General features: G+C 49.4%; 1 protein-coding gene across 2 annotated transcripts in view; it reads left to right on the top strand.

Moving 5' to 3' along the window:
- FGD1 (FYVE, RhoGEF and PH domain containing 1) overlaps nucleotides 1-20543 on the top strand; it is a 36581-nt gene extending 16038 nt beyond the window's left edge. The window contains exons 2-19 of one of the 2 annotated variants that reach the window (XM_082445144.1): nucleotides 1035-1139; nucleotides 1219-1392; nucleotides 1697-1874; nucleotides 2000-2438; nucleotides 3724-3813; nucleotides 4500-4648; nucleotides 6027-6183; nucleotides 6289-6427; nucleotides 11670-11728; nucleotides 11874-12020; nucleotides 12419-12511; nucleotides 12674-12753; nucleotides 16394-16424; nucleotides 16940-17041; nucleotides 17422-17547; nucleotides 17723-17884; nucleotides 18937-19080; nucleotides 19617-20543. In XM_082445144.1, the coding sequence (XP_082301270.1) occupies nucleotides 1035-1139; nucleotides 1219-1392; nucleotides 1697-1874; nucleotides 2000-2438; nucleotides 3724-3813; nucleotides 4500-4648; nucleotides 6027-6183; nucleotides 6289-6427; nucleotides 11670-11728; nucleotides 11874-12020; nucleotides 12419-12511; nucleotides 12674-12753; nucleotides 16394-16424; nucleotides 16940-17041; nucleotides 17422-17547; nucleotides 17723-17884; nucleotides 18937-19080; nucleotides 19617-19922 (2681 nt within the window). In that variant the 3' untranslated portion in view covers nucleotides 19923-20543. The remainder of the gene's footprint in view (nucleotides 1-1034; nucleotides 1140-1218; nucleotides 1393-1696; nucleotides 1875-1999; nucleotides 2439-3723; nucleotides 3814-4499; nucleotides 4649-6026; nucleotides 6184-6288; nucleotides 6428-11669; nucleotides 11729-11873; nucleotides 12021-12418; nucleotides 12512-12673; nucleotides 12754-16393; nucleotides 16425-16939; nucleotides 17042-17421; nucleotides 17548-17722; nucleotides 17885-18936; nucleotides 19081-19616) is intronic. The other variant, XM_082445145.1, reaches the window with a different exon arrangement.
- Nucleotides 20544-20643: the final 100 nt, after the last annotated feature.

Genomic DNA, 20643 nt, shown 5'->3' with positions numbered 1-20643 from the left:
TATGTGTGACCAGGCTTTCAGAAGCGTGGTGGCACGTGATTGGATGTTTGAATTTGTGCGGCCCCAAAGTTAAGTGAAACAGTGTAAATAACCCCATGTGTCTCTGTGACTGAGTGGGCCCACTTGTGACTGGTCATGTATGAGACTGTGTGACACAGATTAACAGACTCTCTGTGGCTGTGAGAGGCCACGTGAGAGTCTGTGGCACAGCAAAACTGGCACCATATGTGGGTGGGAGCTCTGGAGGCTCTTGGCTGCCACTCACCCTCTCGTCCTCACACCTGTTTGCCTGCATCCTTCCCTACAACAGCTTTTCATGGCTCCCTTCTGCCCACAGGATGGTCACCCAGCTCCTCAGACTGCCATCCAGGGCTTGCCCTCTCTACTCTACTCTTCCCCCTCCCCTTCTTCTCTATCATCTGAGACCCACCACAGCTCCCTGCCCATCCAGGCCACACTCCTTCCCTTAGGACATGCCATCCCTTGGTGGGGGGGTGTCCCTCATACCTCCCAGACTGAATCTTCTCTCCCCAGTGTGACCATCATCTCCCCCAGGCCCAAAGACAAAGGTAGGTAGGGAGCCCACAGTGAAAGAAGAGGGACAGTGCAAAAAGGCCTCCCTTCTCTGAATTTTTTTGCCTGTTTAAAGCTGTTCCTGTGACCTGAACTCTGGCTGCTGGCTGTGTGTTTGTGTGTGTAGGTGTGGAAATAGAGGATAGTACAGATTAGTGAGAAGCTGGCATTTTAAGAAGCAAAACTTTTGTTCATGAAATATAATTTCATCATTTTCAGCTATACAGAACCGTAGAAAAGGAAGTCCAGATATCCTCAGGACCTTAAGAAAAAAGGTGAAGAATGGTTTAGGCTCAGCATCTCACTGTGGCTAAATAAACAAGAGTGCAAGCATGTACACAAACCATAGGCTGCTCGTGCTCACCCCCAAGCCTGGTTAAACTGCCTAATAATAATGCCTGCTGACATACAAGAAATCAATGTACTAATCACAAAGAACTCTTGTCTGTTACTGAAAACAGCCAGCCACAACCCTGGGCCTGGCTCCCCGTCTGACGGCTGGGGTGAAGGCTTCCCAGAAAGGCAGTGTGGCCAGGAAAGGGGCTCAGGAAAACCCGATACCACAGGTACCTGCTAAGACATACAACTTCCCAGTCTCCTTTGGGGTAATCAGTTGCTTCACACCCAGTTTCTCCCTTTCTGCAGGGCTGCACCAGGGAAACCGTATCCTGGTTAAAAGTTTGTCCCTTGACCCTGGCCAGAGCCTTGAGCCTCATCCAGAAGGTCCCCAGCGACTTCGCTCAGACCCAGGTCCCCCCACTGAAACCCCCAGCCAGCGTCCTTCACCACTGAAGCGGGCACCGGGCCCAAAGCCACAGGGTAAGTGGGTCCAGAGAGGGGCAGAGGAATGGCCCATGAGAGGGGACAGAGGAGGGGAAAGGTTGGCCAGTGGGAGAGGAGAGGGCTTGTTAGAAGGACAGGAAGCACTGTGGTCTAGGGGCAAAGGGCTGTGACCTGGGGCTAACATGTGCATACTGGCATCTCACCTCAGGCCTGCTCTGTGCCTACCTCAGGCAAAGGTACAGACTGGGGGTTTGTGGAGGGGCCTGTGGTCTGGCTATGACAGCCAACTCCAAACTCAGCCCATTGGGATCTCCCCTCTTTTTCCCATCCATCTCTCTAGTCCCCCCAAAGCCCAGCTACCTGCAGATGCCCCGGATGCCCCCACCACCTGAGCCCATCCCACCCCCGCCATCACGCCCACTGCCTGCAGACCCCCGAGTAGCCAAGGGCCTGGCCTCCAGGGCAGAGGCCAGCCTCAGTTCTGCAGCAGTATCCTCACTGATTGAGAAATTTGAAAGGTGAGTCTGGTCCCCGGGGGACCCTGTGGGGGTAGGGTGGGCCTGGGATAGAAAGGACAGTTGTAAGACAGGCCTCTCAGTCAAGCTCATACCCTGCCTTCATGTGTGTCCACCACCCACCTCAGAGAGCCTGTGATTGTCGCCTCGGATAGGCCAGCCCCTGGCCCCAGCCCAGGTCCCGCAGAGCCAGCCATGTTGCCACAGCCACCCCTGCAGCCACCAGTGCCCCAGCTCCCCGAGGGCGAGGCCTCCCGCTGCCTGTTCCTGCTGGCTCCCGGGCCCCGGGACGGCGAGAAGGTGCCCAATCGGGACAGCGGTATTGACAGCATCAGCTCACCATCCAACAGCGAGGAGACCTGCTTCATCAGTGATGATGGGCCCCCCAGCCACAGCCTCTGCCCCGGGCTCCCTGCCCTGGCCAGTGTCCCTGTTGCTTTGGCCGACTCCCACCGACCCAGCTCCCAGGAGGTTGATAGTGACCTGGAGGAGGAGGATGACGAGGAGGAGGATGAGAAGGACAGAGAAATCCCAGTGCCCCCGATGGAGAGACAAGAGTCTGTGGAGGTACTGACCCACGTTCACTGAGAGGCAGGACTGTGTGGAGAAATCAGGAGCCTGGCTTTTACACTTGATTGTTCCCCCAGCTCAGTATTTCTTGAAACAGGGCATTGTTTCCACTTGGAATGTTTGGCTTCCCTGGTCTCCTGGTACTAAATATCAGTAGCAGACCTGTACGCTGTCCCCCCATCACTGTAAATACAAAATGACCATGCACAATTCCAAATGCCCACTAGGAAAATTGTTCTACCCTCATCCAAGAACCACTAGCTGGACCTCAGTTTTTCCATCTTGAAGATGGGCATCATGGTTGGGGATCTTTAAAGTCCTGTTCCAACTGGAAAATCCCCAGATTCAGTAGCTATGTGACATTGGGCAAGTCTCTGCTGCCCCACCACAGCCTCAGTTTCCTTATTTGTAAAATGGAAAGTCTCACATCCAGAGAGAATTCCAGACAGCTGGCCTCCGGAGGGCCACAAGAGCTTAGAGCCCCCTAGGAACCTGAGGCTGTGGGACAAAGGCTCTCGGCAGCAGGAATCCCTTTCTGTGCCCCAGCAGCCTAACACTGCTTCCAAAGGCATCCTTGCACTTAATTAGGTCGCAGCCAGAATACCTGCTCCGCCAGAACCCGGCTCAAATGTGGGGGCCGAGGTCTGGGACTCAGCAAATATGTGTCCAGTGAACAGGCAAGTGGGCCAACAGGCAATGAGTTTTATACATTTTTATACTTTTGGGTTTTCCTTACACCCCAGGTACTCAGCAAGCCTTTGCTGACAGTGAACTGAGTGGGTGAATAAATAACATTTATAGTCTACTTAATCTGTAGTCTAATATGTCTTATATATATTAAATCATTTTGTTGTCTCAATTACAAATGGACTTAGGTCCTATTATTATCTGTATATGTAGATGAAGAGACTTAAATACAGAGCATTTATACAACTTACGCAGGCTAGTAAATGTCAGAGCTAGGATTTGAACCCAGGAAGTCTGACTTTCCAGCCCACACCTTAACCACTACACTATGCTGAGTGAATAGAGGGAGCAGATGGCTGGGTGAATGAGTGACCGAATGAGGAGTGCACGGCCTCAGAATTGAGGGGTGACCTTTACGAAACACGGGGGAGTTAGGGGTGAAGCTGTGGGGCTTATGGGTTCAGGGATGGGAGGTAGGGTTATCTCGGGGTGGCATTAGGCTTAGAGTAGCATTTACACTATCTGAGAATTCTGGGGGTTTGGTGAAGATTAGGGTACAGGATGATGGACCACCAGTTGCCTCTTCTCTCTCCAGTTGACTGTGCAGCAGAAGGTGTTCCACATTGCCAATGAGCTCCTGCAAACCGAGAAAGCCTATGTTTCCAGGCTCCACCTCCTGGATCAGGTGAATGGTCCCTCAGGGGTGCCGGGGCACCAGGACCTGGTAGGTGGGTGCCAAGGAGGAAGTGATAGGACCTGAGCCCAACCCTACCATTGAGGCCAGAATCTAGAGTTTGGTAAGGCTCCCCTCTGACCTTGACCCCCATCCTATCCCTGAAGCCAACTCTGATTCATGACCCCAAGCTTGATCTTTGTATCAACCCTCATTCCTAAACCTGGGTAGGTATACCAGCCCTGACTGCAACTCTGACCCAGATCCTGAATTAACCCCTGGCTGTGAACCACACTCTGAACCTCATTCTAACCCTGGACCTATTCCTGACCCCCAAACCCACTAGAATCCCTAAGGGTAGGAATTTTTGTCTGCTTTGTTCACTGCCTGGCACACAGTAGACACTCAAAAATATTTGTTAAATGAATGGATCTAATTCCAAACTTCTCTCTGACCCTGACCCTGATCCTGAGTTCTCGTTGTTCCAATGCCTACCTTCAGATCCTAACCTTGACAACCTGAAATCCAACCCCACATTATAAGCCTAACTCCATTCCTTCACTCCTCAGTCTCAAGATCAGTGCTGATCCCAAAACTCCACAGAGCTGCCCACAAACACTGCCCTCACCTGCCAGTTGCCCCTTCCCCAGCCAAGCCCCAGGCCCCACTGGGCTGATCTCTCCTGCCCTGCCCCATAGGTGTTCTGCGCCCGGCTGCTGGAAGAAGCTCGGAACCGCAGTTCCTTCCCGGCTGACGTCGTCCATGGCATCTTCTCTAACATCTGCTCCATCTATTGCTTCCACCAGCAGTTCCTGCTGCCTGAGCTAGAGAAGCGCATGGAGGAATGGTGAGGGGCCCCAGACCTAAGCTGCCCGCCTTCCTGCCCACTTGCCTGCCGAGCCCAGGCCAGATGTGTGCACGAGAGTTCGTTCCTGCCTGCCCTCTCCCCTCACCACCTTTCACAGAAAGAATCAGGCCTAAGCTCTGCTTTCTAGGCCCTCCCAATCTATAATGAAAGACAGATCAGGACTCAGAAAATTACAACAGAATTATAGCAAAGCTCTAAAGAGTATGAGGTTAAGAGCCAAATTGGCTGGGGTCAAATTCCAGTTCTGCCTCTTGCTAGCTTTATGATGTTAAGTGAGTTTCTTAAATTACTCTGCTTCAGTTTCCTCAGCTGTGAAATGAGGGTAATAGTAATAGCCTACCTTGTAGGGTTATTTTAAGGATTAAATGAGTTGATACATGTAGAGAGCTTAAAACAGTACCTGGTATGTAATAAGTGCTAAATGAATGTGAGCTATTGTTTTTTTTTGTTGTTTTGTTTGTTTGTTTTTGTTTGTTTTTATCAGTGCTATGATAGAGCTGAGAATGGGAGGCTGTGGGAATCCAGATAAAGGGACCAAAACTAGCCTGGGGGTTAAAGAAGGATTCAGGGAGGAGGTGAGATCTGAGCTGAGTCCTGAGGTAGAAGGGCAAGGTTCATAGGCAGTCTCCTGGCTTCCAAGCTCTCCTCTTCCAATTCATCCTTTAGCGTCTATACCACCTGCCATAATGGTTTTTCTGAACAACAGTCAGACCATGTCACTTCCTGATTAAATCATCTCCATGCTCCCCACACCCACAGGATAAAGCGTGTCTGTGTGACCACAGACGGCTGGCATGAAGTCACTTCCTACATCTCCCCAACTACTATGACCCCTGAGGGCTGAACCAGGGCTGGTTCTTGTGTCTCCCCTAGCAGACTGTGACCAATGAAGGCTGGGACCAGGTTTGGTCCTCTGTGTCCTCCAGTAGACTGTGACTCCTGAGGAGTGCAACCAGGCCTGGTTACTTTGCCCTCCCCTACCTGACAGTGACCCTCTCAGGGCTCAGCTAAGTGTGACTCATTTGTGTCCCCAGAATCACCCAGCACAAGGCTGGGCACAGAATCAAAAAGCAGTGTATGAAGTGGCCCTTGCAGTAAGGTCAGAGCGGGTATTCCAGGATGTGTCATCCCTTGTGCTCAAGGCAGGGCAGAGTTGGGGTGGGTGGCAACCCAGGCCGTGGTCTCAGGTCAAACTGAGCCTTTTGGCCTACTTTGTGTATAGTATAAGCAGCATTTCCAAAGGAGCAGACTGGCTGAGAGGTAGATTTCCAGGACTGAGATAAGACCGGCCTACAGGGTGGGGGCATTGTGGGGGACAAGGATCAGCAGGACCACATCAGCCCCTGGTTCCCCCTAGGGACCGCTACCCACGCATTGGAGACATCCTGCAGAAGCTGGCACCCTTCCTCAAGATGTACGGCGAGTATGTGAAGAACTTTGACCGGGCCGTGGAGCTGGTCAACACCTGGACAGAGCGCTCTACCCAGTTTAAAGTGATCATCCATGAGGTGCAGGTAAGCAGTGAAGCTGGATGGGGCCGACTGGGGTGGACAGGTCTGCAGGGACCCAGTCAGGGGTCTTTGGCCAGACCTGAACCCTCCTGCTTCTGCCTGTCACAGAAGGAGGAAGCCTGTGGCAACCTGACCTTGCAGCACCACATGCTGGAGCCCGTGCAGCGCATCCCCCGTTATGAGCTGCTTCTCAAGGACTATCTGTTAAAGCTGCCCCATGGCTCCCCGGACAGCAAGGATGCCCAAAGTGAGTGCACACAGCCGGACCCTGCCCCCCCACCCCAAGACTTAACTCACAGGGTCAGCCTTCCATTGCCACGTAATTGAGATCTCAGAATAGGACCTCCAAACTGAAAGGCCCACCTTGAGGGTCTTGAATGAGACCCCAGGATGAACCTCCAGGTTGAGATCTCTACCTGAGCACCCAGACAGAACATTCAGGAGTCCCCCCAGTCTGAAGTTCCCAACTGGAACTCCAGAGTTTGAGGGGCATACCCAGAAAGATCCCCTAAAGGGAGCCATCTGTTTCCTAGGTTGAGACCCCAAGGCTGACCCCTTGACTTGTCCTCAAACGAAGTTGTCCCAAGTCCAAAATGAAACTGAGTCTAAACCCCCAGGGACTGAGCCACCAGGCTAAGAGCCCAGACTGACCCTCTCAGGCCAAGTCCTCTTTACTGAATCTCCACAGCTGAGCTCCCCAGAAAGAGGCTTGTCTCATCAAGCCCCTGACTTTTCATCCTCCACATTAGAGCTTCACTCCGTATCCACCAGCCACTACCCAGAATGACCCTCCCAAAAGAACCCCCATGTCTGATCAGAACCCCACAGAATCACCTCTCCAGAACTGAGCACCTCAGACTGGACTCCATATTTTCTGCCTCCCAGATTTGGATCTCTAGGCTGAGATACCACCTCCTTAGACAAGTACTCACACATTGAACCACTAGAAAAGTGTTTCATTCTGATTCCTTCAGTATGAGACCCACTCCTCAGGGTCACACCCCAAAGAGTGCTGCCCAGAGTCTCCCCAACTTTCTCTCCCCAGACTGTTACTTCCATTCATTCCTTCATTAATATAACAGCTATTTACTGAGCACCTTGGTGTTCTGTGCATTGTCCTAGGCACAGGGGACATGGAGGTGAACAAGACAGACAAGGTCCTTGATCTCAGGGAGTGTGTATTCTACTCGGGGAGACAGACAGTAGACAAAAGTCATAAATACACTGGAGAACATTAGATAGGTGCTATGTGTGATTCAGAGAATAAGAGGGTAATGTGACAGTGACTGGGGGGTCAACTTTAGATTGGGTGGCCTCTCAGAATAGAGGATATTTGAGTCAAATCTGAATAAGAAGAAGGGAGCCACATGCTGAGTAGGGAGGAGCACGTTCCAGGCAGAGGCAACAGCAGGTGCAGAGTTCCTAAGGGGGGGGTGGGGGAGGGGGTGGCAGCTTGCATATCTCTGGACCAACAAGAGGACCAGTGTGACCTGAGCATGACCAGTGATGGTAGAATGGTGGAAGAAACAGGGCTGGAGACAGGAGCAAGACTTTGAAGGCCAAGATGAGGAGATGGATTTTATTCTGAGTGCAGTGGGTAGCCATAGCAAGGTTTTGATTAGGATCACTTGAGGAGCTAGAAAGGGAGCCGAGAGACCAGTTAGAAGCCTTTTGCAATAATCTAAGTGGGAAAGGTTGGCTTGATGAGAATGGTAGCAGTGGAAGTAGTGAGAAATGGTTGGATTCAGAATATATTATATTTGAAAGTAGCACTGAAAGAACTAGGGTGAATGGGTGTGGGGCTTGGGAGAAAGAGTCAAGAATGACTTGCATGCATATTTTTGGCTGGTGGTGATGGTTCCTGAGATGAGTTTAGGACTTTGATTTGGAGTTAGATGAGCCTGGAATCCCGGAGAGAGAGATTTGGATGTCACTAGCACAGGGATAGTATGCAAAGCCATGAGGCTGGCCATAGTCACCAAGGGACTGAGTGTAAATGGAGAAGAAAAGGGGGCCAAGGACAAAGTTGAGGGAGGTGGAATCAGCAAAGGAGACTTAGAAGGAATAGCCCTAAAGGTAGGAGGAAAACCAAGAAAATGTGGGGTCCTGGAAGCCACAAGGGTCGGGAGCAGACAGTTGTGTCCACTGCTGTGTCCGCTTCCTAAACTGAGCCCCTTCCACCCCACCAGATGGGGCACTTTGCTACCAAGCCTGGACTTCTAGAAAGAGCTAGAACACTAGAAAATTTGATAGCTGAACTCTACAAACAGACCTCTGCAGACTAAGTGCCTTAGTCCTTTCCCCGAATGAGAATCCCCACTGAGGTATCAGGATGAACTATAAAACCTAAACCTCTAGAAAAAGCCTTCCAGACTGACTACCTGGGATGAGCCCCATAGACTGACATCTCCAACCTGAGCCCTTAGGCTGAACCCAGTTTGAGGTCCCAGTTATAGATCCCCCACACTGGTTTTCCCAAACTAACATCCCCAGACTGAGTTTCCAAAATGCTCTCCCCACCCGGGGCGCTGAGAGTGGGTTCCCAGTCACAGCCCTCAGCCTGAGGTCCCAGAGGGAGATTCCCCCAAAAGAGCTTCCCAGTCTCATCTCCTTAGCCACCATTTTATAGACAGGTATTGCCAAACTGAGCACCCTAGATTACCCACCCCCCCATTTACTGTCGCTCAGACTGAGACTTCTAGCTTGACCCCAAAAGAATGACTCTCCAGATGATGATGATACCTACCTCACAGAATTGTTTTGAGGATAAATGAGATGATCCAGGTGAAGCTATTAGCACAGTACCTGGCACATGGTAAAGACTCAATAAATGTTAGTTGTTTTTATTACTGAATACCCTGACTGATGCCCTCCATACTGAATGCCCCTAAAATCAGCCCCCAGATTGAGTTCACCTAACTTAGGTTCCTGTTTTATACCAATCTCAGCCCTATCTGAGTCCCTAGAATGAACTTCAGAGTTTGAGCTTGGCCAGCTGAGCTCCCCACACTGAGCCCAAAGCTGAACCCCCGAGAAAGAACCTCCCAGTCCAGTTTTCTGAGCTGCTCAGAATGAAAATCTCTGAATGAGAGCCAGCCTGAGATGTGCTCACTAAGCTCCCCAGCCCAAGATCTTAAGCTGACCTCCCTATTTTTTTTTTACCGCTCAAGACTAAAATCCCCAGGTAGAGCCCCAGAAAGTACCTCCAGGTCTGAGCCCCCACTGAATCCTGGTTCCCCAGACTGACTCCCCCACTTTCTACTTCCCAGACTGAACTCTGGAGCCTGGACCCTAGACTCCCCAAACCAGGCCAGCTGGAACTCCTGGCCTGAGCAGCCTACCCTGAGCCCAAGACTGAACTCAAACCAAGATCCCAGACTGCCAAGCCCAGACCAGGCCCACCAGAGCTTCCAGACCAAGCTCCTACACAAAGCTCCCCAAAGCGCACTCCCTAGCCTGAACCCCCAAATGAAATCCTGGACTGAAATCCCCACACTGAATCCCCAGACAGAGCCTACACACACTGGACCCCTGGAAATGCCAGTCTGTACCTCACACAATACACTTTGATAGCAAAGCAGTCTGAGCCCAGCGGCCTCCACAGGCCTGAACTTATATGCCCACAGCTTGCCAGAGTCTTCTTCCTGTCCCCTTCCCTGGGCACTGCCTGCCTCCACGACCCAGCATGCCCCTTGCCCTGGGGTGGGGGAGATGCAGAATGTGTGGGAGAAAGGGCAGCTCTGATGTCAGCTCTGCTGCCTCCCAGGCAGATAGCCTAGGGCCGGCACCTCTTCTCTCTGAGTCTCAATTTCCTCATTGGACAAACAGGGCACATAGGGTTGTTGTGACAATTGAATGATGGCATGCAAAGCATCTGTTCAGGAGCCCAGGAGAGGATGGTGGGACCTTGGCCCCATCCTAGGGAGCTCCTAGTCTGCTGAGGGATGCAGATATATAAATACACAATGAATACGTAGTGTGACTGGTGGGACAGAGGGGAGCAAAGGGGAAGGTGGAAACCCAGACAGTATCCTAATCCAGCCTGGGAACTCAGGGCAGGCTTATTGGAGGAAGTGAGCTGAATTCAGAAGACTGAGTTGGCCAGGTGAAGGAAGACAGGACATGTTTAGAGAGGTACAAGTGGAGAAAGCTGGAGAGGTCAACAGAAGCCAGATCACCAAGGGCCTTGAATGCCAGGCTAAAGGACTGGGTCTTTACCCTGCAGGCAGAGGGAAACCACTGACAGATTTGAACAGAGGAGTGACAGCAAGCTGTGTGTGAGAATGCTCCCTCTGGCAGCTAGGATGGAAAAGGGCTGGGAGCTTGGAGACTGGCACCTGAAAGGCCTGAACTGGGTTAGGGGCCACAGATCTTGAGCACCAAGACTTGGTCATGGAGGTCATTTTCCATGGTCATTTTCCTTGGTCATTTTCCCCTAGGAAAATAACACTTGGTTTGCCAACCATGTGGACCCTCTTCAGAAGCACCTGTGCTCCTCCATTACAGGCATATTTTCTGAGTGGGAAAATACAGCACCGTGCAGACAAGAGAGGGGTGCAGTGCAGCTGGGCCTCAAGCATGGGCAAGATTTGTTAGTGTGTGGAGATGCATAGGGACTTATTTCGTTTTTTTTCTGATACCTGGTCACAATAGGAAATATGGAAATACAGGAAAGCTGAAAGAGGCAGGGAAGAAAATCACCTATGATACGAGACTCCAGAGAATAAGCGTGAGGAACATTTTGACATATTTTCTTCCTGGTGTTTTTTATACACGTATATTTGTGAAATTGAGATCATTCGGTATATACAAGTTTGTATCCTTTCCTTTTCTTAAAATATCCTGAGCATTTCACAGATTATGAAAAACCCTACAAAAGCATCATTTGCAAAGGTTGTTTAGTATTGCATTATATGAATGCACATTTATTTAACTGGGTTGTTTCTGGTTTGACACTGTTGTAAACACCACTGCAATGAAAGTATATTTGTACATAAAACGTGTATTTTCTTAGTATAGATTCCTATAATCAGAATTATTGAGACAAAGAATAGGAGCATCTCTTTGCTTCTTTATCTGACTTTTTTCTGATTATAAAAGTAATACGTGTTCTCTGTCAAAAATATGGAAAAAGAAGACAATAAAAATCACCCATAGTCCCATCATCCAGAGACAACTTGTTAAACATGGGTATATTTCCTTCCAGTTACATGTGTAACTATTATTGTTGTTTTTTAAATGGTAATAATAATCTTAAGCTTGCGTTTTATTGGCTGCCAGCTATTTCATGTCCTATGATTCTGCTATTGTGGCATTAATTGAGTCAGTTTCTGATTTTAAGTGATGTTGCTATGGACATCTTTGAGGCTGGCACTTTCTGGAATGGGAAGGGTGTGGTCAGGCCAGGAGGAGGTATTCAGGGAGCAGAGAAGCTCCCAAGAGCCTTTTCTCTGCTAGTCCCCCCATCTGACCTCCCACTCTGCCCACAGAGTCTCTGGAGCTGATAGCCACAGCAGCAGAGCACTCTAATGCTGCCATCCGCAAAATGGTGAGTGGTCCTTCTAAGCCCTGCCCTTCCTTGGCCAAGCCACCTATCTCGATGTCCGTTCTGGGGTGGGGGTATTGCGACTTGTGGACATATGAGGGGAGGCCAGCACCCCAAACCCTGCCTTTTATTCACTATCTCCTGCCAGGAGCGAATGCACAAGCTGCTGAAGGTATATGAGCTGCTAGGGGGTGAGGAAGACATTGTCAGCCCCACTAAAGAGCTCATAAAAGAAGGCCACATCCTTAAGCTGTCAGCAAAGAACGGGACCACTCAAGACCGATACCTCATACTAGTAAGTGCCACGGGTAGGGATGCATGCCCCCCACCCCCGCCCGCCACATTGACCTGGTACCCACTCAAGGCTATACTTCCTGCTCTCCATTCTTTCCTCTACTAACTCATTGTATTTTCAGTACCTTTACTGGGAGTTTTTTTCTCTCTACTTTACAGATAATGTAACTAAGACTTAGAGAGAAGTGACTTGCCCAAGGCCTCCCAACTAGGAAGGGACTCCCATGCCTAGGCTCTTTCCTTGCAACCTTTGTGCCCAGTCCGGACTGTGTTTTCTCCACCTCAAGGACTCCACCTTGAGTCCCTAGCAGTAAAGCTTCGGGAGTAATAACGGAAGGGAGCTGGGCCACACCCCTTGTGGGTCCTCCACACATACATCTGAAACCTTTTCCTTCCTAGTTCAACGACCGCCTCCTTTACTGTGTGCCCAGGCTGCGGCTCCTTGGCCAGAAGTTTAGCGTGCGGGCACGCATCGATGTAGATGGCATGGAGGTGAGCACCAGGAGGTGGGAAATGGGGACCTGGAGTGGGGCCTTGGTGCTGGGAGGAACAAAGACGTTCTGACTTTGACCCCAAGTGTGTGCATATGTGCAGAGGGCGAGGGCCCTGTAGGGCTCAGTAGGCCTTACCAAGCCCCTTTCTCTCTCCATTCAGCTAAAGGAAAGCTCCAACCTCAATCTGCCTCGGACCTTCCTGGTGTCAGGAAAGCAGCGCTCCCTGGAGCTCCAGGCCAGGTACTTGCCCTTGCCTGTATCTTCCCTCCAGCCCCCTCTTCCCTTCAGATATGCTGAGGCACTCTAGGCCTAGTGCCAGGGCAGAGGCTACCTCCCTAGAGGAGAGATTGTTCCAGAGAAAGGGTGGGTACCTTTCCCCAAAGATGCTTGCTCTTCTGATGGGTTTTGTTAGAGGAGAGGGAAGAATGAGATAGTAAACCAAACATAAATAACAACAGCACAAATAGTTTATTGTAGATTCAGAGATTTAAGAGAAATAACAACCAAATGCAATGCTTGGTCCATGATAGGAGTCTGGTTTGAGAAAAACAGCCCTAAAAGACATTTGCAAGGCAATAGGGAAAATCCTAACTGTGAACTGGGCATCAGCTATCAGGGCATTATTGCTAACTTTCTCAGGTGTGATAATGGTATAGGAGGATATAGGAGAATGGCCTTGTTTTTTGGTGATGCATGCTGATGATTTAGTATCATGATACCTGTAACTTATTTTTAAATGATTTATCAACCAAAAAATATATACATATACACACATATTATATCTACATATATATATATTAATATATACATATATGAAATAAATATAGCAAAATATTTTTAAAATTTGTATCTATATAGTGGGTATATATTTAATGTACTTGTGTTATCCTATCTACTTTTCTGTATGCTTGAAACTTTTCATAATAAAAAAATTTTACATAATAACAAATTTTAAAATAATGCCTAGCTATTTAACAAAGGGGCCTTCATATCCATTCTCTACTTGAATGATTATAATAATAGTTCACATTTAATGAAGACTTGCCCTTATGCCAGGCACAGTTTTTGTTTTGTTTTAATTTTTATTTATTTATTTATTTATGTCTGTGTTGGGTCTTCGTTGCAGTGCACGGGCTTCTCATTGCTGTGGCTTCTCTTGTTGCAGAGCATGGGCTCTAGGTGCACGGGCTTCAGTAGTTGTGGCACACAGGCTCTAGAGAGCAGGCTCAGTAGTTGTGGCGCACGGGCTTAGTTGCTCCACGGCATATGGGATCTTCCCGGACCAGGGCTCGAACCCGTGTCCTCTGCATTGGCTGGCGGATTCTTAACCACTCCGCCACCAGGGAAGTCCCTGCCAGGCACAGTTTTAAGTTAATTTTAACTTAAACAATTTAAGTTTAAATTGACTAGTCAAATTCTTAAAACAACCCTTGAAGTAGCCACTGTTACCATCAACCTCACTTTACAGATGAGGAAACTGAGGCACAGAAGAGTTACGCACCTTGCCCAAGATCCCACAGCTAAAAAGAAGCAGAGCAGGAATCGGAGCTCATGCTGCCTTCTGAGGGCCCAGGTGATAGGGTATCGAGGCCATGGTCAGGGCCAGTGAGTGGATGCACATGGGTAGATGATCTGCTTCTGACAGGCTGCAAGGAATTAAGAAATGAGAGTCAGAACCCTCATTGCTGGAACTGTGTGGAGGTAGGAGAGAGAGATGAATGTGGGCTAGAGGGTGTCCTCCTGGAAGATGAGAGAAGGGAGTTAGGTTTGATGCTCTGAGAGACTGAGAGAGCATCTCAGAGGCCTGTGGCCAGCAAAGTGAGAACAAAGGCGACAACAGGCACTTCCAGGGGAGGGCAGGTGTGGGGCCCAGTCAGGCCTCAGCAGAGCCTAAGTGATAAGCCACGTGACTGGGATGAGTCGTCTGCTGGGAGGCTGGGAAGGAGGGGGCTGCAGAGGGATGCTGGGCCCAGAAGGGTGCACCGAACAGTGTAGGGTTTCCTCCTAGTGGCAGAGGGAAGGCATGGAGCATTTGCTTTGCAGTTGCTTTTACTGCCCTTTCAAAAGTTGTTTTTAATGAAAAATTTCAAATATCCAGAAAAGTAGAAATACAACAAATACCCATATGCCCACCATTTAGACAACTGATTCTCAACTTTGGTGACATAGGAATCAGCTGAGGAGCTTTTAAAAAATACTGATGTCTGGGACCCACCCCTGGAGACTTTGGTTTAATTTGTCTGGGGTATAGCCTGAACATGGGGAGTTTTAAAAGCTCCCCAGATGATTTTAATGTGTGCACCAAGGTTTAGAACCACTGACTTAGGAATCAGTATATATTTTTGCCTTCCGTCCCCAACTCTCTGGTCTGCCCTGCAGTCTCCAAGGCCTCCACCCTGGTGCAGGCCCATCAACTGCTCACTAGGAGTAGGACCAGCTTCTTGGCTGACTCCTGCCTGGCCTCTTCTAATTTTTAGTTGCTCCGTGGCATGTGGGAGCCTGCCTTCTTTTTTTAAATCCAAACAAATTTAATAAGTACCATATCTAATGACTTTACCAAGATCACCAGATATATGGTTGATATAAAAATTAATTGTATTTCTACATACTAGGACCAATTAGAAAATAAAATTAGAAAAATAATGTTCTTTACAATCATATCAAAAGGATCAAATACCTAGAAACAAATTTAATGAAATAGTTTCAAGACCTCTACCCTGAAAGCCATAAAATTTTGCTGAGAGATATTTAAGAGGAACTAAATAAATGAGAGATTTATCATTTCATGTACTGAAATATTCAATATTGCTAGGACTACGATGATCTCAAATTGGTCTACAGATTCAGTTCCAATCAAAATCTCAGTAGATTTTTTTTGTGTAAAAGTTGACATACTGATTCTAAATATATATGGAAATGCAACGAACCTAGCACAGCCAGACCAATCTTGATGACAAAGTCTGAAGATTTACATTACCAGATTTCAAGACTTAGCAAAAAACTACTAAAAAGTGTTTTATGGCAGAAGGATATAAACTAGACAGACTGAACAGAATAGAGTCCAAAAATAGATGCATACATATATGGGCACTTTAAGACAAAAGCAGTAAATACAGTTCATGAGGGAAATTATGTAGAGAAATTAGATATCTCTATGGAACAATATGAAGCAGCCATATAAACTTTGATGGATAATAACATACTATTTAAAGCTTAAACAAAGAGCAACTCACACTCATTGAGCACCTAGTGTATCAAGGATTGTGCTGGGCACTTTACAGATCACCTCAGTTACTGCCTAGAACAACCCAGACTGATAATTATCATATCCATTTTACAGGTGAAGAAAAACAAACTGCCCTCCTTTCTCAAACTTGACATTCCAGCAAAAATAGGGAACTATTTATGGTTTCCCGTATGTTCCATACTCTCACTCACACACTTCACTCTTACCCCTGTACTTGAGGGCTAGCACCTCTTTGAGGAAACCTTCTTTAGCAGCCCCCACCCAAACTCTAGGATGGGACAGGTCTCCTGGGCTCCTCAGCCCCATTTTCTTTCTGTCACAGCACTGATCCCCCTGTTTTGTCCCTGTCTCCCCCTCTAGACCGTGAGCTCCTTCCTTGATGGTAGGGTCCTCTCTGAGGCCCAAGTTCCTAGCACAGGGTCTGGAGAGTATTAATAACTGTTGAATAAATAAACTCAGATAGGTTATATGACTTGCCTAAGGTCACATAAGTGATAAGTGAAGGAGCAGAGGGTCAAACTCAGGTCTTTCCAACTCCAAAACACCTGCTATTTACCACTACAATTGCTTTTGGTTGGCCTGCCTAACCCAACATCTTTCTTTCCCCCTGCCCCCACCACCTTCCCTACCCAGGACTGAGGAGGAGAAGAAAGACTGGGTCCAGGTAACATCCAAGAAGGCTTTGTGGTAGGGGGCTGGAAGAGTATTAACAGGTCTTCAAGGGGGTGGTGGGCTCTCCCCTAAAATTCACATCTGACCAGAATGGGCCTGGACACCTGCCTTCCAATAAACTTTACCATCCCCATTTTACAGATAAGCAAACTGAGGTCCAGAGGTTAAGCAGAAACTAACCAATTCTTCCTTTAGAAAGCTGGCTCCTCTGAGGGTGTAACCCCAGTGAGTTAAGCCCTGTAAAACCTTAATCCCAGATAGTAATAGCCAGGAAGGCCTTCTGTGGTTTTTCAGCCCCTGATCCCCCTCCCCCACTTCACAAATATAAGAACTGAGACCTGGATTCGGGAAGGGGCTTGCCCAAGGTCATACACCTAGCAAGGGGTAGAGCTGGGCCTAGAACCCAACTTTTCTGACTCCAAGCTAGGTTATAGGAAGGTGAGGTAAGGGTGGAAATGGGTGGGTTTTGAGGTGTTCTGACCTCTTATTTCTTACACCTCCTCCCAGGCCATCAACTCTACCCTCCTGAAGCATGAACAGACGCTGGAGACCTTCAAACTGTTGAACTCCACAAACAGGGAAGATGAAGACACACCCCCCAACTCTCCAGTAAGAGTCCCCACCCCCTCCTCCTGCACCGGGACCCCCTCCGGGCCTCCAGGTGCCCACCTTACCTTGTGATGCTCCTCTCCCCTTCCCAGAGGGTAAAGACCAGAGAGGCAGTGCATGACCTCAGAAGCACAGTCTTCTTTTGGTAGGGCCACAGAGAAATCATTGGGCAAACAATGCTCAGAAAGTAGACGTGACTGGTCGTCAGTTGCACAGTGAGGTAGAGCAGAGCCAGGACTCAAAGGCAGGTCTTCTGAATGTATCTGCTGCCTCCCAGTGATGATCCAAGCCTTGGGGCAGGGGCAGGGGCAAGGGCAAGGGCTGGATGGACTGGACTGGGGAGTAGCTGTCTCTGACCTGAGACCTGGCCCTCTCTCCAGAATGTGGATCTTGGGAAGCGGGCACCTACGCCCATCCGGGAAAAGGAAGTCACCATGTGCATGCGCTGCCAGGAGCCCTTCAATTCCATCACCAAACGCAGGCACCACTGCAAGGCCTGCGGGCATGTGAGTGTTGGGAGGCAGGGGCAGAGCTAGGGAGGGGACAGGCTGGCAGCCCAAAGGCCCACTTCTAAATGGGCGCTCTCTAAGTGGGGGGAGGCTGTGAGTCTGCTGTGGGAGTTGGTACATTGAAGGGGAAGGCCTGCTGGAATCAGGCTGTTCTTACCCACTTGCCACCCAGGTGGTTTGTGGGAAGTGCTCCGAGTTCCGGGCCCGCCTTGTCTATGACAACAACCGCTCCAACCGTGTGTGCACTGACTGCTATGTGGCCTTGCATGGGGTGCCCGGGAGCAGCCCAGCCTGCAGCCAGCATACACCCCAGCGCCGGAGGTCCATCCTGGAGGTAAGAGCCAAGCCCCCCAACTAACCCACCCACACTGACCACATGGACCCCAGCCGCCCACGCAGTGGTGGCTGAGGCCTGGGCACCTCCGAAATCGTAGTACCGTGTGTATCCACTGAACAAGTGACCCAGGCTTGGAGTGAGTAAAATGAGTATGAGTGAATGAAAGAGTAATTTTTATTTAAGTGCTTTATTCTTCACAGTAACTTACCTATCAATGCTATTCCTATTCCTGTTTTACAAATGAGGAAACTGAGGCCCTGGGAGGTTATTTGCCCATGTTACACAGTGAGTGACAGCTTTCTTATTACAAAGTAGGATATATGCACTGAAGAAAGTTAGACAATATAAACAAAAACAAAAACAACGTATTCCTTTGACCCAGAGATTACCACCATTAACGCTTATGCTTCCTATCTTTCTAGATGCATGCACATACACACACTTTTGCTTTTGTTTTTTAAATTGAGGTATTTATTTTATTTAACGCTTAAAGAAAGCTAATCTGTGCCAGGCACTCTTCTAAGCGCTTTGCATGTATTAATTCATTTAATCCTTACAACAGCCCTATATGCTCTCCTTCCAAGTCAATATATTTCCATCTAGGGCTGGGATTCTGGGACTGACTGCCTTACCCACCCACCCAACCCCTTAACCACAACGCTAGGTTGCTTCTCGCTGAGTGTAGGGAATGCACGTGATGAAAGATGAAAAAAAAGATGAAGTGTAAATGCATAAATGACTTGAGGAATAAATGGACTGATGGAAGAATGCCTGACTGGCATTTAGGTGCCCCCACTGAGAGCTACACACCCCTCCCACCAACTCTTAGAGGCAGCAGCCATGGCCCAAATCCGGCAGACAAGCCTGGCTTTGAATCTCAACTCTGACTCACTGAGTGACAACGGGCAAATCACTCCCGCCACCTGAGCTTCAGTATCCTCCTCTGAGACATGGAAATAGCAATCCCTATACTGAGGGGGTGTTGAAGCCAAGAGGAGCCAGGCTAGGCCTCCTATCAACATTGATGCCCCCCATGTCTCTGGCCACAGAAACAGGCCTCAGTGGCTGCGGAGAACAGCGTCATCTGCAGCTTCCTGCACTACATGGAGAAGGGCGGGAAAGGCTGGCACAAGGCATGGTTTGTGGTCCCTGAGAACGAACCCTTGGTGCTGTACATCTACGGAGCCCCTCAGGTGTGCATCCTACTCCTTTGGGTCCTTTCAGCCACCTGGCAAAACCAGGCTGCCCTCCTTTCACCTGAGTCCTTCACCTCTCCTTGACCTTGGAGGATAGGGTGAACCTAAGGAGAAATCAGAAGCCCCCACCCTTGTGAGACAAAGACTGGCTAGAGACAAGGAGTGACTGTGGGTCAACTTATGTAGAGAAAAGTCGGTGACTTGTGGGGGGGCTAGCTTCTTGGAGGAAGCTGTAGTGGAGACAAGGCACTGCTTAATCCAATTTGGAGTGGGGAAGATGCAGATGGGGGGCAACAGCCCAAAGGCCGGAAAACATTATATGCTAAAGAGACTAGCCCACCTGGTTTGGGGTGTGGAAGGAAAGAGGTATTTGAACCAGCCTGCATTCTAGCCCCAGTTCAGACATTTTCCTGTTGCTCAGTGAAGTCACGTAAGGTTCTTGAGCAGGGGAAGAAAAAGAGGAGTTTAGCAGATACAAAACCAGTGAGAAGCCCAACCCCTAGGTGACCCCTGGCTTTGTCCCTGTTCCCCAGGATGTGAAAGCCCAGCGCAGCCTGCCCCTCATTGGCTTTGAGGTGGGGCCTCCTGAGGCTGGGGAACGGCCTGACAGACGGCATGTCTTCAAGATCACCCAGAGCCACCTGAGCTGGTACTTCAGCCCTGAGACAGAGGAGCTGCAGCGGCGCTGGATGGCTGTGCTCGGCCGGGCAGGCCGTGGGGATACGTTCTGCCCAGGGCCCACACTGTCTGAGGACAGAGAGATGGAGGAGGCACCAGTGGCAGCTTCAGGAGCCACGGCGGAACCCTCCGAAGCCCCCCAGACCCGAGACAAGACCTAGAGGGTTTGTGGGTAACTGGGGCCCCCTGCCCCACACTCTAGCTGCCCATGTCCAATTGAGGGCCCCAGCCCACTCTCTCCCAGCTCAGTCAATACTTGAACTCCCATCATGGGCACTTTCAATCCTGAATGCTGGGTCTTGGGTTTTTTAATTCATCTTTTCACAAAACCTGGGCTTTTAAAAAAAATATTCCTACAGTGATGTTAATTTTTTTTAAACCCTGTCCTCCAGGGAGGGTGGGAGCTGTTGCTAGACCTGCCTGAATTAGGCCATTTCCCCCAACCCCTCAATACCCTACAGATCCTGCCTCCACCCAATTCCCCACAAAGCACCAGAGGCAGGAGATCTGGATTCAAGTGCCAGCTCTGCCACTGACCCCATGGTCCTGGCCCACCCCTACCCCCTCAACCAGTGTCTTCACATGTATGATGCTATGGGGTGGTGACCTCCTGCCTCTCCCACGGCTTACAGCTTCTACCTGGCCCCAGGCTACCCAGTATTTTATCGTCCAGACCCATGGCAGGGCCACCGGGCAGGACAGGGGAACAGCGGGGGAGGACAATGAATACTCTTTGTTTTGTTTTTTAAAGAAAAATACAGTTTATTTCAGGCTTACGGAAACATTCAGAGCGCTGCTGTGCTCCATTCGTCCATCTGTTTGTTTGTCCAAAGTACCAGGCTGCTGGGGTGGGCCCAGAAACTGCTCCCTTGCTGAGCTCTG

The sequence above is a fragment of the Balaenoptera physalus genome, assembly GCF_965194825.1.
Source record: "Balaenoptera physalus genome assembly, chromosome: X".
NCBI lineage: Eukaryota > Metazoa > Chordata > Mammalia > Artiodactyla > Balaenopteridae > Balaenoptera > Balaenoptera physalus.
This window is presented reverse-complemented; position numbering and strand designations above follow the sequence as displayed.